The sequence below is a fragment of the Gigantopelta aegis genome, chromosome 9, assembly GCF_016097555.1.
Source record: "Gigantopelta aegis isolate Gae_Host chromosome 9, Gae_host_genome, whole genome shotgun sequence".
Lineage (NCBI taxonomy): Eukaryota > Metazoa > Mollusca > Gastropoda > Neomphalida > Peltospiridae > Gigantopelta > Gigantopelta aegis.
Window position 1 is genome coordinate 32860293 of NC_054707.1, and position 18018 is coordinate 32878310.

General features: G+C 34.0%; 1 protein-coding gene across 2 annotated transcripts; it reads left to right on the top strand.

Annotated features, from left to right (window-relative positions):
• Window positions 1-211: 211 nt before the first annotated feature.
• LOC121381220 (glucose-6-phosphate exchanger SLC37A4-like) lies at window positions 212-15836 on the top strand. Of its 2 annotated transcripts, none has more exons than XM_041510427.1 (11): window positions 212-289; window positions 2568-2722; window positions 3536-3673; window positions 4585-4679; window positions 5537-5672; window positions 8458-8562; window positions 9179-9334; window positions 10566-10651; window positions 11286-11393; window positions 12119-12257; window positions 13670-15836. In XM_041510427.1, the coding sequence occupies exons 2-11, from the start codon at window positions 2584-2586 to the stop codon at window positions 13834-13836; spliced, it is 1269 nt and encodes a 422-aa protein (XP_041366361.1). In that variant the 5' UTR covers window positions 212-289; window positions 2568-2583; the 3' UTR covers window positions 13837-15836. The 2 variants fall into 2 exon arrangements, with proteins under 2 accessions (XP_041366361.1, XP_041366360.1); XM_041510426.1 differs by lacking the exon at window positions 212-289 and adding an exon at window positions 295-419.
• Window positions 15837-18018: the final 2182 nt, after the last annotated feature.

Below are 18018 nucleotides of genomic sequence, written 5' to 3' on the forward strand. Positions count from 1 at the left end.
ACGCACAAACGCGCGTTTGCATATATACACACAAAATAAGATATTTACAAAGGGCGCGTGCAACATGTGCACGTTTGGTGAAAATATTCACGTGTTGTAGGTTTTCTACTAAAATAGTGCGGGTCTGTGCGCTTTTTGTGGGCCTGCAGCATTACCGTCATAGGATAATCGGACCATCCATGCAGAAACATATCCAGTTGATGGGGTGATGTAAATACTCAGGATTGGTAGGTTGGTTAGGTGGGTCATTTATGAAAGGCGGAATGTACATAACAAGTAACTAAGGGAGGTAATTTCGTATTTGCGTTTTAACAACAAAATGATTTTTTGAGCTTTCAAGAAGATTTTGTTTGCAATTTAAACTTCTTTTTTTCGTTTGTCTATTTATCTCCTATCTATTGACATTTGTTTGTTGATTAGTAAGTACTTCTTTTAATAGAGAGACATATAAAGTAGGCTACGTATTAAACTGAAACGTTGAAACTTGGGAGTTGAAAGGAGGTGCTATCAGATTTAGGGCGGGACGTAGCACAGTGGGGTGAGTGGTAAAGGTTGGACTATACCAATTCAAATCCCATAGGCGACCATGTTAACGTTTGTGTTTAAAAACACTATGCAATATATCAACCAAACTGTGACCCATAAATATCAGTACTACAACCACTACCTCAAAGTATTAACTGCAGAAAATGGTACCTTTCATGGCTCATTTTCGGTATAACCAGATGTTTCTGCAACACCCCTAGTTTCGCACAAAATTTGAGTACTTTTTTTTACAGGTACCCCATACATGTTCCAAGCACAAGGCTACTTGACACGGTGGTACTACATCAAATAAAATTGCATACATTTTTAGCCCAGATGAAACTAATTTTTTTTACAACCAACACACTCACATTTATAACCAATCACAGGACTTGTGGTGTTAACTTCTCTATCAAAAGTTCGGTACACCTCGAACTTCGACCCAGCCGGAAATTAATTGGTATAGTGCAACCTAAAGCGCTCGCCTGATGTACGGTTGGTCTAGGATCGATTCCCGTCGGTGGGCCCATTGGGCTATTTCTTGCTCTAGCCAGTGGTATATCAAAGTCTGTGGTATGTGCTATCCTGTTTGCAGAATGGTGCATATAAAAGACCCATTGCTACAAATGGAAAAATGTAGAGGGTTTCCATTTATCAGACTGTATCATCAACATCCCCAACTGCATTATGCTTCCAACTCCGTTCACTTTGTTTTCTCGTGCACGGTTCGCGCAATCAACATCCGATTTGTTGTCATCAGCATGTCATTCATTTCAGAGGTTTTTCTTCACAGTTCAGAAACATTTTCATTAACAATAAAGTTCAGAAAAGTACGTATCTAAATACAAAAGTTTACAAACCCCTAACACCATTAATTTTCCTAAGTTGCTTTTGTTTATTCCTTAAAATTACCGATATCGGGTCCACATGACTCGTAGAAATTGACTTAAACTGGAGAAAGATGAATTATCCCAGTTTTTACATTGATAATTTTTTAGCTCCCTAATAAAAAATATTCACATATTAATCACTAATACACACACTACTGGAAGAAACCCGTCAGGAAATATGTATTTAACCAGAACATCATTGAAATGGGGTGCTGTCGTGTTTCTTCATGCCTAGCTCTGGAATGGCAGAGTACTTGGGCTGGGCACTTGCCAGAGGTGATTGGGTCATAGGATTGTAACACCTCATCAGACCCATTGGGCCGATTTTATATGTTTGGCGTTCGTAACACCGGGTTATATCAAAACCTAAGTTTAACACTGGTTTACGTAAAAACTGAAAAACTTGACCCAGACCTACACCCGTGGTTCATGTGTGTGTTTTACCCGTGTTTACAAAACCACGTTTTTGCGTGGGTTACCCGCAGATCTGGAAAGGGACATAAGCGAGGGATAGCTTACACGTCATCACTTTGTAGTTGGAACTTGTTACCGGTATAGTATTAGCATTCTCGTACGAGATTGGGGATCAGCAACCTCTCTCCTCCTCCTCCCCCCCCCCCCCCCCCCCCCCCCCCCCCCCCACAGTCTGGGGCAAACCTTCATATTCGGTCAAAAATGATGGAGATGTTTGGGCAAAATGAGCTGGCCTGAAAACGTTTCATCGTGTATTTCCATCATTTTACTCACAATATTAGTTATAATCCATGTCAAATGCGTACAGAACCCTACATAGCTGTTATTAATAATGCAAATATGAATAAACGTTGTTACACAGAATCGGGCATTTCCCTTTAATTTGGGCAAAAAACAAGCCTGCAAACACCCCCCCCCCCCCCCCCCCCTCCCCAAAAAAGAGATGCGTACGCCAGAGGGCACCGAGACAACGTTTGGTCACAATTTCAAACCAGTAGGCCTATCTCGTCTTTTTCTCCTTTTTACTAAGACGAGACAAACACGAAAGCATGTCATTATAAGACTGCAGTCTATAGTAGACGTTTATTGGTTTGGTACCGGAGGTAACCGATCAACTTCCAATGTTAAGAAATGTATGCACTATTTAATAGTATTATATTTGGGGGTTTTATCTTTCAGATCTATACCTACCAAGATGGTGACTGTTGTACAACAGGTTACCACATTTGCTACTCTCTATATTGGCTATATGCTTTATGTGTTCGTACGCAAGTCCTTCTCCTTTGCCACACCAGCTGTTTTACAACATGAAGAAATGGAAAAAAATCACTTAGGTTTGTAATTTTTTCCTTGCATCCCTTTAGAAAGCATGGTTCTGGATAGGGAGATAGATTTGTACATTAAACTCAACTGACATAGACAAATATATTTTGGGAGTTTTACTGATTGCATTGTCATTTTGGTTATTAAAGCAGAAAAACTGTTTAATCTCGGCTAAAATGTTTCGACACAATGCCTATGGATATATGTGGAGTAGGAGTTCAAAATAAGACATTTGTTGGTATGGGATATGTTTGTTAAACATTTTCAAATTAATAACCTATTAATGATTTTCATTTTGATACATACATACAAGGAACATTTGGTTCAGTATTGCGCCATGATTTTTGCTATGCAAACTTTACAGATGGCTGCCCAATTCTAAAACATTAAACTAGTTGCTAATCAATTTTCCAATTTATTAGCAATGTCACTAACCAAATTTTAAAACAAACTGTTCTTGATATAAATTAAAATGTAAGTATTGAAATGAAGGTTTATTCATATGGCCTATTAATATATATTTTTTCCGTTTTAATTTTGTTTATGCAGATTTGATTGTGAGCAGTTTTGATACACACACATATACAAGGAACATTTGGTTGAGTATTGCGCCGTGATTTTCTATGCAAATTTTACAGATGGCTACCAATTCTAAAACATTAAACAGTACTTGCTAATTAATTTTCAAACTGATTATCCATGTCACTAATCAAAATTTTAAAAACAAACTGTTCTTGATATAAATTAAAATGTAAGTATCGAAACGAAGGTTCATTCATCTGGTCTGTTAATATATTTTTTCCGTTTTAATTTTGTTTTTGCAGGTTTAATTGTGAGCAGTCAGATGGTTGGGTACACAATCAGCAAGTTGATTGGTGGGGTCCTTGTTGACATGTATAGTCCTAAGCTGGTCTTTTCCGTTGGTTTGTTCTTTACAGGACTCACAGCTATAATCTTTACAGGTAAAAAAGACTTTATTTGAATCCTGCTATAGTGCCCATTATTATGTCACTAAAAAAAATTGTGAACTCTGTCCAGCTTTAGATTTAATGTGGATAAAAGTATATATTTAAAATCTCATTTCAAGACAAAAAAGCTAATATGTTGATGGCACTTACACACTTATACATTATTAGTGTACAAGTGCCATATTTCACTATTTTAAAATATGTATATCTGATAGGTAACTACAAACTAATAAATTGAATTCACACATAATGTTTGCATAATTAAGTCAAGAATATAAAAATGTACGTTGATGCATGGAAATAAATAGTTTATTTTCCCAAAAATAGTTGGAGAACAATACAAACCACAGTTACTGGCTGAATTGGTGGTGCTTTCACCGTGTTTCAGCCTCCCTTTCCTAAGTACTTTTGCCTCAATGTTTCTTATTCAGCTGATCTCAGAGTACTGTGGATGAACACTGCATGTAAAACTTAGATGTCAGGCACTTGATCAGGGCTCGAACATAAGAATTTGTCTCCCATTTGCCATAGGTGTTACAGCCAACTGATGGCAATTTTCAGCTTGCCTATGGCAATTTAAAAAAAATAAACTTTTGCAGCTTATAAACATGACAGAAAGGTTATTTTGCTGTATGTAGACTTATTTTAAATGTTCAAATGTTAAATATTGGCAGATAATGTACACCAGGTGAATACATTTTGCCATTGTTGAGGAGCTTTGCCAACAGCACTTTTGTGCTGTCGGTGATGTTCTCTACCTTCGGCAATTCATATTTCAGCTTGAGTTAAGTTCGAATCCTGCTTGAATGTATAATCCTTCTGTTTTCAGGCACAAATTAATAGCTACTTTCGGCAGGAAGACGCCGCTATGTAACTTACTTTTTATTTTTGAAAATCTCTTTCAGTATTCGACTCGGTACTGATGTTCACTGTGTTCTGGTTCCTCAATGGATTTGTTCAGGGCCCAGGCTGGCCAGCATGTGCCGTTCTCATCAAGAGGGTAATGGCTTAATGTTTAACAACTTTTTATAGGAGAAATCTTGATCATTTCTGTTACAGTATATAATCATTAATATACTGTATTCAGTGATAACTAGTAATGCATACAGTACAGTGAGAAATAAAATCACAGTTAGGTATAAAATAAATTGCAGTGAGAATTTTATGGGTTTTAAAAGCATCATCTGTGCTACTGCTAAATATTTTACTTACTATACTCCCAGCACTGTGCTGTCATTGTCGATACATATAGTACTAGTTGGTCATACATTTGTACATGTTTTGGGTGTTAATTGTATACTTTTTATGTTTCAATCTTTAAAGTAAATTTATATTTTAAAAAAATTGTTTTGTTTAAGATACCACATTGATATATTAATCATTGGTTATTGGATGTCAAATATTTGGTAATTTTAACATACAATCTTAGAGAGGAAACCCGCTACATTTTTCTATTAGTAGCAAGGGATCTTTTATATGCACCATCCCACAGACAGGATAGCACATACCATGGCCTTTAATATACCAGTTGTAGTACATTGGCTCGAATGAGAAATAGCCCAATGGGCCCACCAACGGGAATCGATCCCAAGCCAACTGTGCATCAAGCGAGTGCTTTACCACTAGGCTACGTCCCGCCCCTAAATTTTTAAAATTATGTTTAAGTTGGTTACATTTCTTGCAGAGGAATCTGTGTTCCATTGTTATTTAAACCTCACAAATTAAAAAGAATTTGAAATGTGTAGAGAATTAAACTAAATAATAAAATAATTTTAGGATTTGATTCCTTGTTTCCTGTGCAGGTTGTTTGACATTTTCTCACATACATGTGCTTATATTTTAATATTTATTTAACAGCTGTTTTCTCCGAGCCACTTCGGAACATGGTGGAGTATTTTATCAACGTCGATGAATGTAGCTGGATCTGTTGGCCCCTTGGTCTCTGCTGGATTGATTACCTTGTATGGTTGGAGGACTGGTATTGTTGCAGGAGGTGTGTAACTATTTGCAGGGGATGTTAAAGTTTTGTAATTGGTGTATAACAGTATTATAGGTGTGTAACTGTTTGCAGGAGGTATGTAACTGTTTGCAATTGGTGTATAACAGTTTTACAGGATGTACATAACTGCTTGCAAGAGATATACAACTGTGTTATATGTTACGATATGCTAGATGTATGTAAATGTAGGATGTATGTTACTGTTAAATTATTTGTTAGTGCTGTGAAACTGTAAAGATGTATGTAAGTTTGGAAGACTTAAATACATTTGTGCAAGAGGAATATCAAATCAGGAGGTTTGTAATTTTTAGCATGTGTTAATGCAAAAATAACTAACTTATTATTCACAATGCTCTTTTTGCTAAACTAACATAACTGATCACAAAACTGAATGTCATTTATAGTTGCTTGCTTTTCTGAAGCATTTACAGCTTATATCAGGGCTTCTGGAATTGTGATAAACTTCACTAGCCATGGGATTAGTGATTTAAAACATTTACTAGCCACGATTAAAAATTCACTTACCCATATTAAACATTCATGGCTGTTAACTGTCCGTCGTGAGACGGATTTCCGTCGTCAGAGAAATTGTGGAAATTATTTTTTCAGTCAGGTTTTTTTTTTTTTTTAAATGAGAATCACTTCGGCCGTTTTCGGTTTCCGTAATGTCAACCCGATCGCTTCGGACGTTTTCTTTGCCCCACTGACCCCTTTTAGGGACCCATCTCAGGGTATAAACTACTATACATTTTGGGGCCGGTGAACGGCCCCATTGAACGTAAATTCCCAATCCAATATCAAACTTTTCCCTTCAACCCAACAGTTTCCCAATAAAGATTCCCAAAGTTGCTCTTATCGTGGACACTTGAACTCATAATTTTTTTTACAAATTTAGCTAATTGTATATTGTTTTTAAAAATGACATCGAAAAAGTTTCGTTTTGGTTTTCCGATCGATTATGAACACGTGACGAACACCTCTGACCTGGATATGCAAATTAGGTGTATCCTGTTTTGATACAGTCTGTTGTATCGAAGTTTTTAGTAATAATGCCTACATTGTCTGATATAATATATTTTTGGTAGAAGAATATAACTTTTTGTTTTAATCCATCCATTTGCGTTAACACATATTTGGGATCTATCGCAACACGTCCAATCCGCTATTTACGGACGTAGAAAGTAAAAGTATTGATTTAATGTGCATCCTGCACTACCATTTGCTGTGCTATTTTAAGCAGACGATCTTATTTTGTAAAAAGGTGTGTACATATGTTTCGTACTTTTTTTCTCCAGATATTTTATTATTATTATTTAAAAAAAAATTAAAATCATGTTTGGTACAGTTTTTGTAATTAAACCCCCCTAAAAAAACACGTTACTACAGTAGCTGTAAATTAAATGAAAAAAAACCCCTAATTTAAATGTGCTACTCACTCCCTTTGAAGTAATGGCCGTACCCGATGTCACATCATGTGACGAACAGCACGTGCGAGTTTGAACACTGTTACAATGTAATAGTTCTGCTGGGAGATTATTAGATTGCGTATTATAGATATTGAGACTTAATAAAATTGATCCGGTGAAAAATTAACATTTACCGACCAGCGGTATGTTACTTCTTTATTATTTACGATTGAATAATGGGGTCATTCGAGAACTACTCAACGTGCACTAAGGAGAGTAGGAATTATGGGATGTGTGACAAAACGTAATTTTGGGGGGGGGGGGGGGGGTTATTGTGCAACATAATGTTAATTAATAAAGTATGCAACCAGTCATTGCCGTTTTATTTTAACATATATGTATTACTAAAGACCCCAAAGTAAAATATGACATGGTCACAAAACGTTACACGAGTGAGAGGGGTATTAAAACTGCAAGATTTTGCGTTACGTATTGTTAAATGGACACAAAGATCAACAGAGGACTATTCAATGTTAGCGTAATGCAGTATCAGACATTGGCTTTTACCCCAATTTTTAACGACCGTAAGTAATTTGCAATAAGACTACGGCGACCCGATGTAAATGTATTTGAATATTTGATTTGCCGTCCATTAGCTGGCGGTCAAGCCTAAATAAATAATATCAAGTAATAATGCAAACTTTAAAAAAAATGTCCGTAGCTTGTGAAAAAACACCCCAGCAAATGTCAGCCTAATAGGACTATTTTTATTAATATAGGTTCACTGCAGGACTCATCAAATTAATGTTTTTGTCCAATAAAAAAAAATAATAACAGGGTTTGGGTTGGGAGAAATACATGTTTAAAGTGGACTACAATTGTCATGTAAAACACTACCATTTTGAATGGTGATATAATCATGGCATTGACATCTGCCATCTAAACCCCCAACCACCCTGTTGGCTACCTTGAAATTTCAGTCACAACATTTTACTTTTGTTAACAGCCATGAACATTCACTTACCCTATTTTACTTTAAGTTGATACAATTTTACTAAATAATAGTAATAATTAGATATGTTACCTAAAGAGGGAGATAGAGCTTAAAAACACTAAGAATGACGGGAGGGGTGTGTGGGCAGAATATTCATATTTAAAAAATATACTTAACTGTAACATTTGACTCGTTTTGTTTTTTTCCACTAGCTCTCGGACATGGCAATAGTACTTATTTACTAGCCCAACAATGAATATCACTAGCCATGGGAGTGGGGCTACCATTATCTAGAAGCCCTGCTTGTACATGTATGTTGATGCATTTTTAATTTGGCAAATCATCTGTTGTAGGTTTTGATTTCTTGGTTTATTTTAAGGATTGTTGGCAATCTCATTATCTGGGATCTCAGTGTTCACAATGAGGGAATCTACAACAGACCCAGTGAAGCCTGTTCATAAAAAGGATGCGGCCAAATCAAAATGTAGGTTATAGTTCTATATATATAGTGTCTAACTATCACTTTATTAGAACCTACATATTTTTGTCAATTCTTTGTTGTTTTGTCTTATTTTATTTTCCAATGACAGCAGCACCATTTGTATTTAGCTCAATATTAAGCTTTCATAATTCAGAAACTAAACAGCCAAGACAATCTGAAATTTGTTTATTGTTGCATACATGAAAGTTCATCAAATAATTCTGTTATTAAAATTATTGGTAGGTGAGAATTCTTGTTCTGTGAATTACAACTGTGTGTTGTGGTATCTTTATTGTAGGAGTATTTCCCATTTAAATTAATTCAACTTTCTTCTCATTCTTTTGTTTATTTTCTTTAATTCCCATCTATTTTCTTTAATTCCCATCTACCTTTTGGATTGTCAGCTTTGTATCAAGAGTGTATTTTTATAATTTTAGGGATTTAAGCAGTTTGGGTGACCACAACAGTTTACCTTTCAAAACACAATTTGAATGCCCAAACTTAAATTAGGCCTAATGAGCTTAATTTATATTAGATTGAGTAGTTATTAAAACTTCCAAAGACAGAATGAGGTACATGTACCTTATAATAAGTCTCTTTTTCTGTTTTATTTACACAGCATCAAGTCTGAAGTTAAGACTTCCAGAGCTGCTGGGCAGACCTATTTATTTAGCTGTGTGCATCAATTACTTTGTTGTGTCGTTGATACGTGGTGGATGCAATGACTGGGGCCAGTTGTATCTCATTCAGGAGAAAGGACAACCAGTCATCATTGGTAGGTAACCCATAAAACAGACCTCAACATGATTTTTTTAAACTGACATTACAGGGAGTCATTTAAACTATTACCATTTGAGCATTGATATTTAATTCTTTTGTAGTACTTATCATTTTTAATGCACATGCTAAGGGGAGATAAAAATTACTCGGCTTGAACTAATCTCAGAGGAGTGATGGGGAGCTGGAGTGATGGCTCCCCTTGAATGGTGAGGTGTGCTAAAAATACAGTACTTCACATACGTTGTCTTCGCTTTCTATTTATTGCACAAGTTGATATATTACCACATGACCACATAGTGGTCAAGTGGTATGTTCTTCCGCCAAATATATGAATACAATAAATAGGAAGCGAAACATTTTCTTTTAATTTAACGTCATGTAACTACACTTTCTTAAATCTATGATCAATCCTTCTTTCATGGATTTACTTAATGTTAAGAATTATCCTCTGCGACAATCTTGTATAATGTTTCAAATACGATGTGATATAATTTGTAAATCATACATGATGTCTGTAATAAAAACGTGCTGACTCCAGTTAAAATAAAAGGGAATTCCCCCATTTACAAGTTCCGGTCCAGATCGCACATGTGTGATACAATATAAATGTATTAGATGGTTTGAACTTGTTTTTATCACTACAGTAAGATTGAATAGGTATGTAATAAAATATAATATATGCATTGGCCTTGATATTTACACCTGTCATGTCATCCAGACTGAAGTTTGTTTCTTTTTTTCTCAACCAAATGTCTTAATAACCAAACTGGTATGTTAAACAACATACTTTAAATTGTGCTCGTGCACCATTAATCAAATATGTGTTTTCTTTGTATTAATTAATAATTTGTGCTTCTTTGCAAAAAGGCAAGATATAGATATTACTTTTCAGTGGATGCATCAACTTTTACGTTTAGATCAATGTTAATGTTTTTTCTTTTAGCTCCAATTCTCACAAACTGTAAGTCATATATCAATGACACTTGGTTTATAGTGAACATTAATCATAATGCATGTAAAAAGAAAAAATTATAATCAAATAACTTAAAGTTTTGTTTTTAAGTTGTTTTAACATGCATTAAAATGAATGCATGGATGCAACTGTCAGCATCGACGAAGTTTTTTATGGTAGGCAAGGCATTTACTTCCACAAAATTTGCATTTTGTCCATGATTCTTCAGCTATTAAATGAGTGCTTAGATGATTAAAATAACACTGTATTTCAGGAAGTGCATTTACAAGTAGTCAGGAAGTTGGTGGAATTGTAGGAAGTATTCTCGCAGGATATGTGTCAGATTATTTGATATCCAAAGTAAGTATTGAACATGATAACCAATTCACTCATTTCAGTTATGGTGACATACATGTAGAGCAGCTTATTTGGTATTGTTCTAAAAACATTTTTTTTAAACCAAAAATGTATACAATTCTAAGCCATTATATTCCTGAGCCTGTTGTAATGAGGTAACCATATTAAGCATCAGTTGGTCGTTTATTAACTAAATTGTTGGTTTTGCCATATAGTTCCATGCAGGGAAGCCGTATGCTTCTGTTTTAGCGTGTTCATAAATTCTACAACAGGTTTGTGTCTTTAGCATACAACTACATGTATTTAAGCTCTGTATAAAAGTATAAAAGTCATTTGCTGCTCAAGGTAGTGCTATAGCTATATTGCAGTGGTTTTAAAATGTGCAAGTGTTTTCAAATATATTTCAAACAGATATGTTTTCCCCAGTACATATCTGGTGTTAATTATTTCATACTTTCTTTGATACCTAATGGCTAATATATTTTCATGCTGGGGTGTTGTTAAATATTCATTCACTTCACTGGGTTTGTAACAGATATATCCAATATGGAAAGTATGTTTGTTGGATGTTCTGTTAGATAATTTTGTTATGAACGTGACTGGTACATGTACATGTATTTTGTTTGTTTTGTTACAGAAAGGTTGGAAGTATAATCCACGACTAAAAGTTGTTCTTTGGTTTACATGGGTTGTTGCTGTCTGCCTTTATCTTCTCTTATATTATGTGACATCAGACTCCAGAAAGGTATGCATGTTAAATATTGTTTGTTTTTCTTAGCACAAATGGAGACTAGTATGGACTAGTTATTAACTGTATTATTGCCCTTTCAATCGTTAACTTTAATGTTTTATTGTGTGTTAACGTACAGAGATATTTGAATTTACCATAATAGGGTAAAGAGGTAGACCTCATATACTGTAATTCATAAAGTATTGGCGATCTTAAAATTTAGCGAAATCCAAATAAGTGACATATTAGCGACATAGAACTTTAGCAAGATCATCATATCAGAAACTAAATAACGAATATGCTTAAGTTGTAGGGTCAGCTGAAATAATTTTTTTGACAAATCTTGACGTTATGCAGCTTACATCTTGAAATTAGTAGAAAATTTCAGTAATGTGCATGCAAACTAACTATTGTTGTTTGCTATCCTTTTGGTTTTATCAATAGTATGATGTAACCATTGTTGTGCCTTCAGTTAATCACAGACAAAACAGTCAAACAAAAGTTTTTTGGAACAGTCTGTTGTACATCTCTTTAAATTTAGCATCATGAAATATAAACGTCTTGTATGACTTCACCAATATTTAATGTTTGCTAGCATTTCCCGATATACAGTATAGATATTTCCAGTAAATTTGTGGTAATTTTTTATGATTAATCATTGGTTCTTTTATTTATGTTCTTTTCTGACCCAGATTGACTACAAAACGTAATTCCAGCATTTATATCTTTATTTGTCACAGATCTGGATCAGTTTCTTGGGATTTGGGATTGGTTTTGGTCTGTACGGAGCTATCGCCATGTTTGGTGTGACAGCCATGGAGATGGCACCTGATCAGATGGAGGGGACTGCTCATTCTATTGCAGCTTTAGCCGCAAACAGTGCGTACCATTAGCCCTTGGTTATCTTAGTCAGCATATTTGGGAAAACTATAGTACTGTTGGAAATAGAATGAAAATGATTTTCGTTGATTATTTCTTACATATTAAACTGACATGTAAATATTTTGTAAATATCTATTTAATGATAGTCTACCTAATTTAGCATTTACTTGTTTGGGCTCTCATTGATGTTCCAGGTGGTGTTTACTCTTGAAATTAAAAGAAAAATGTCCGTAAACAGGTGATTTGTGCACTTTATTGGAACAGACTATAACACATTTTGGTCAACTGTCAATTTTATTGCTGTTACAATATATGAGGGACTGTTTCTGATGATGGTTTACCCCTATCCCTCTCCAAAACAAACTATTTGTAGTCATTTATAAGTAACTTTTTAGCAAAACTGTCAAGAACCATTATGAGTTATCCATTATACCGGTATTAAAGGTGCTATCTCAATATTACACAATTGCACAATTTTGATTTAACATTTAACAGTATGCCCATAAATGATTATAGGAAATAATTTTATCTACTGGTAGAAAATAATTTTTTATTGGAGAATCTTTATCACAGCTCACATATATAACTATGATATAGCACCTTTAAATTGTTGCAAGATTGTGTAAATTTCTAATGTACATGTACTTATATTGAATTTATATTCAATAAATATGCTTGTCATAATTAATAATTTATGCTGCAATTCAAAATAATCAGTTAACTTGCAGTTTTAAATTAAAAGATTGTTTAAGGGTAAATGAAACTGACACATATCTACCAAAATGTGTTATAGTCTGTTCCAATAAAGGTCACAAATCACCTGTTTACTGACATCTTTAGTTTAATTTCAAGAGTAAACACTACCTTGTACATCAATGAGAGCCTAAACAAGTAAATGCTAAATTAGATTGAGTATCACTGAATGGGTATTTACAAAATATTTACATGTCACTTTAATATGAAAGAAATAATCGACTATTTTTATTCTATTTCCGACAGTACTTTAGCTGTAAAATGCTAGTAATCATGCTAGACATAAAAGTTTAATTCTGAAACATTGAAATATTGCCTATTCTACACTTTCTGCCTATTGTAAGCATTCCTTTCATGTTCCATGTATACATTAGTTACAGAATTTAGAACCGGTTTTCCACTGGTTATTTTCATGATCAACTGTAGTCAAATATAAACATAATTTGTTCTATTTTGTTTGAATTTGGAGGATATGAATATGTAAAAGTATGTTAATTGAATATACTAACATTTGTGTGATAATGTTATTGTAAGCATTGCAAGGGAGGGGTTGGGTGTTTTTTTGAGGGGTGGGGAGGATGTAAACAATATAACACTGTTGCCATATTAACTATTTCATCAAAATATTAACACCTTTAAATATATTTTTTTTTCAGTTGGTTTGGTGTTATCAGGACTGCCTCTGAGTTTCATTGCCAAGTTCTACAACTGGCACACCACATTTATAATTTTAGGTTATCTGTCCATGGCTTCGGCCATGATTGCCTACTTTTCACAGTGGCCAACATTACCCACAGAGGAAGATGAGAAAAAGAAAAAGTAATTCCATGAAAGCATCCATTAAACATGGGGTTATGGCATTTTTACATTATTGACCGAATTATTATCTCAACTGTCTCATAAAAAAAGTTTTGTAACTTACTATTTCTCTAAGTGTTAATTATCCACTGAAAAGAAAAAGGTGGATTTCAGATGTTGTACTTGAAGTCAAGTAAAAAGAACATATAGTCAACATCTTCATTGGGAAAACAATGTGCATGAAAACATGATCATGTACAGACACCCAAGACAGAATAAAGATGACTAGTCATTGAAGGATCAATCAAAACTTCCGAACATTGTTTCAAACAAAACAATATTTACTTGATCTCTTCACGAAGTAAGGTTTCATCCTAAGTGTTAAATTCATCTCGGTGTATTACTAATCATTTGGGTGAAAGTTCTGCAACTCCTTGGTAATTTTCTGAAAATGAAATCGGGGATATATATTATTTAATTATGAAACCGGTGTGGCCAGTATTGCTAAAATGAACTTTGCCAAAGAGAACGTGAACAAAATGGCTGGCTGTTGAAATGCAGCTGTTTATGTCAAACATGATAGTTGAGAGTCTTGAGCTTCAGAAACAGAGACTAAACCTGTTGCTGGCACATAGGTTATTTCTGATTAGCACAAAGTGTTTTTTATAAGCACATTATTATATGATATACCATTATAAACCAAAAATATCATGTCTAGTTCATAATTACAAAGGATATGAAGAATGTTTTGAAAGTGAAAATCAAATTAAATAAAAGTTATGTAACTGGATTAACAAGTCAACAACTTCTATCTTTGACAATGGAGCCTCTTCATTCCACAAAACAAAAGAAGAATGGGAACTCTACTATTATTTTCAACATGTACCGGAACAGTAGCCACTTGATATTGTTTAAATACGAGCTGAACTGATTTTCTGTTATTAAGATGAAAACTGTGCTCACAGTTGTTACACTACTTTCTCATATTGTGGAGAGTTGTTGATGTTATTGCTTATTTTAATATTTATTTTTCCTTGGTGGCAGATCTGGCATGGCTGTTGATATCTATATTTATATATTTTTTGTTGTTGTGTATTGTTACGTGTTTGGAATCCAGCTTAAGGATATTTAAGCCAGCTTAACTGATACGCATTAATAATCATGCATTGTGTTCATTTCCACGGTGTCACGTCGAATGTTAGTAATTCAGTCGAGATAAATTCACAAATCAAAACCTATGCTTTGAAGGGAAAATAAATTTAATTGTATTGTCTGGCTTTTCTTTATACAAAGGCATTAATTTTGTGATGGTGTGAGAATCATTTGTATTTTAAAATGACCACTTTTTTATTACTATTGTTAACTTTACAAACATTTAAGTTTGGATTCATGAGCTGGAATCGAAACAAAAACTACGTACACATTATAAGGTCCCACAAGAACGAAAATAAACTGGCTTATATTTAGTAAGTTAAAATGTGATTTGTTTAATCATTGTCTTAATAGTGATGAACTAATAACGTTATAATTTATTCTGGGACATAAATCCCAATAAAATGTTAATAGTTCAGCACTCGTCTGTCAAAAACTCCAAATGCAAGGCTAGTATTTTTAGTAGTCAGGGTTTTGGTTAGGGCTACTAGCTTCTTTTAAAACAGGTTAGCTGGGGATAAAAACACATTTGCCTAAAAATATTTTACATAAATGGGCTATTTTTCAAATTTTAATGAATATACTGCTCATTTGGGAAAAGTGTTACAACCAAAATTATTTTCTAGCACGAGCCTTGCTGTCAGTAACCATGGATGAAAACTTAAGTATTTAAGGCTCTTTTTTTTCTCTTTGAACTGAAAGTATTTTCTTACATGAAGTTTTAATGTTCAGTTTCATTAGGGACTACTTAGTTATGACTTTATATTGTGAAACCCCTCAACACCTAAGTAAAAAGTCTGGTCTCAAAGACATTAAGTTCCTTGTTCATTACAAAATTTGGAATAATTAAAGGATGCACCATCATTGGTTGTACATCTGTCTGATTTTATTATTTTTTATGACTTGGGGCCCTACTGGCATAAACAAAATAATGCATCACTTATTCACTTGTTCCCTTATTGACAAAATCGTATACATACATTTAGTGCCGTCAAATGTATGCCAGCAGTGTTTTGATTGATCAAATGTATAATCTGAAAGTTTGGTTTGGTTTTTTATTACCCCCAGATCATAGGCAATATCACGGTTGGGGAGCCTTGAATCATTGTCTTACAATATCACATAAAAGTTATATACAAATATTATGACATACAAAATTATAAAAATATATATTATATGTGATGTTTAAGATTTTCTGTTTACAAATATGAATCTATATAGGCTTCCTCTAACTTGTAATCTGAGGGTCAAAAGGGAATAAAAAAAAATTTAAAAAGAGAGGGTAAGGGAAGATAAGGAAAAGAATTCAAGCAGAGATTCATTAGATACCCAGGTCAACTTTAAAACTGATTATTATTGGGTATTTAATATAATAATAATGACATTTGGTATCTAACAGAGAAAAGACAAAGTATGAAAGTAAAAGTATGATGTTTAAAAAGAGATATAGCAAAGATATGTTTTTAATTTCCAAACAAGCTGTCATTTTATAGATAGAAACATACATGTAGGCATACAAATATGCAAGATATAATTTTATGTATTATCATTAAAATGGTGACGCCACTTTCCCCAACGTTCATTAAATTTGTCATACTCTCAGTTTTTGAAGTAAATGTATCTGTCAATATGAAATTTATGTTGCAGTGTATTTCTAATAATATTAATATTAAGATGATTGCCGAGTATTTTCATACAATAGATACAATATTTTACATTAATTATTAACCAGTTAACTACATATACTTGGTTTATTTCACCATTTATCATGCATAATCTGAAAGTTGATATTTTGACCTGGGTATACCAATTTAAGTTGATATTTTGACTGTCGACATTTTGTTTTTACCAACATTTTGGCCATTGATATCTTGTCCTACCACCGATTTTGAGAGGTTATATTCTGTACTGATATTTAAAAGGGAATTACAGTTTAAAGAGTGTCTGGTTTTGATGGGTTTCACCGATATTTCAAAATTACATGTTGGGTATTTCAGATGAATTACACAGAGGTTGTTTAGTGAGTCATTTTGTCCAACAGGGGAGTTTGGGACATGAAATGAGGTCATGGATTTATCTGTATCATGCAAGAAAGGGTCTGTTGGTTCAGTTTTATTAAGTAACTGGTAAGCTGATGAATCTAATCATGTCTGAAATTGTAAAAATCAAGAGTAGTATAAACTTGCAAGAGAAAACAAAATCAGAACAGCTAATTATAAATCAACAACACTCATCTAATTGTAGTAATCATGTTTTGGAATATAAATTTAATAAATATAAAGTATTCTGAGGTTTTATATAGTTCACAGATTTTGTTTTTCCCCAAGGGGTGGGATATAGCCCGTTGGTCAACTACTCGCTTGACGAGTGATTGGTCTTGGATTGATCCCTGCTAGTGGGTGCATTGGGCTATTTTTCATTCCAACCAGTTCTCCACAAATGGTGTAACAAAGGCTATGGTATGTGTACTACAAAGGCTCTGGTATGGTGCATGTAAAAGATCCTTTGCTGCCAATTAAAAAGGGTTGTCCATGGAGTGGCAGTGGTAGGTTTCCCATCATTTATCTGGACGGGATCTAGACCAGTGGTAAAGCGTTCGCTTGATGTGCTGTCGGTCTGGGATTGATCCCCGTTGGTGGGCCGATTGGGCTATATCTCGCTCCAGCCAGTGCCCCACGACTGGTATATCAAAGGCTGTGGTATGTGCTATCCTGTCTGTGGGATGGTGCATATAAAAGATCCCTTTCTGCTAATAAAAAAAAAAAGAGTAGCCCATGAAGTGGCGACAGCGGGTTTCCTCTCTCAATATATGTGTGGTCCTTAACCATATGTTTGATGCCATATAACCGAAAATAAAATGTTGAGAGCGCTGTTAAATAAAACATTTCCTTCCTATCATGTGTATCATCTTAACCATTTCAAAATTCATATAACCATGAATAAAATTGTATTGAATATCATTAAATAAAACTGGTCTCTCTTTCAAATTTAGGGTCTGCTACATGTATACAGCCATGTAGCAGACCCTAATGGCTGTATACTTTTTCATATCTGT

Bases quoted from the DNA above. Each gene is read 5' to 3' on its own strand.
- LOC121381220 (XM_041510427.1), top strand. From the start codon at position 2,584: ATGGTGACTGTTGTACAACAGGTTACCACATTTGCTACTCTCTATATT. The intron at 9,335-10,565 runs GTAGGTAACCCA...ACTGTATTTCAG, and splicing joins AGGACAACCAGTCATCATTG to GAAGTGCATTTACAAGTAGT. The intron at 11,394-12,118 runs GTATGCATGTTA...TATTTGTCACAG, and splicing joins TGACATCAGACTCCAGAAAG to ATCTGGATCAGTTTCTTGGG.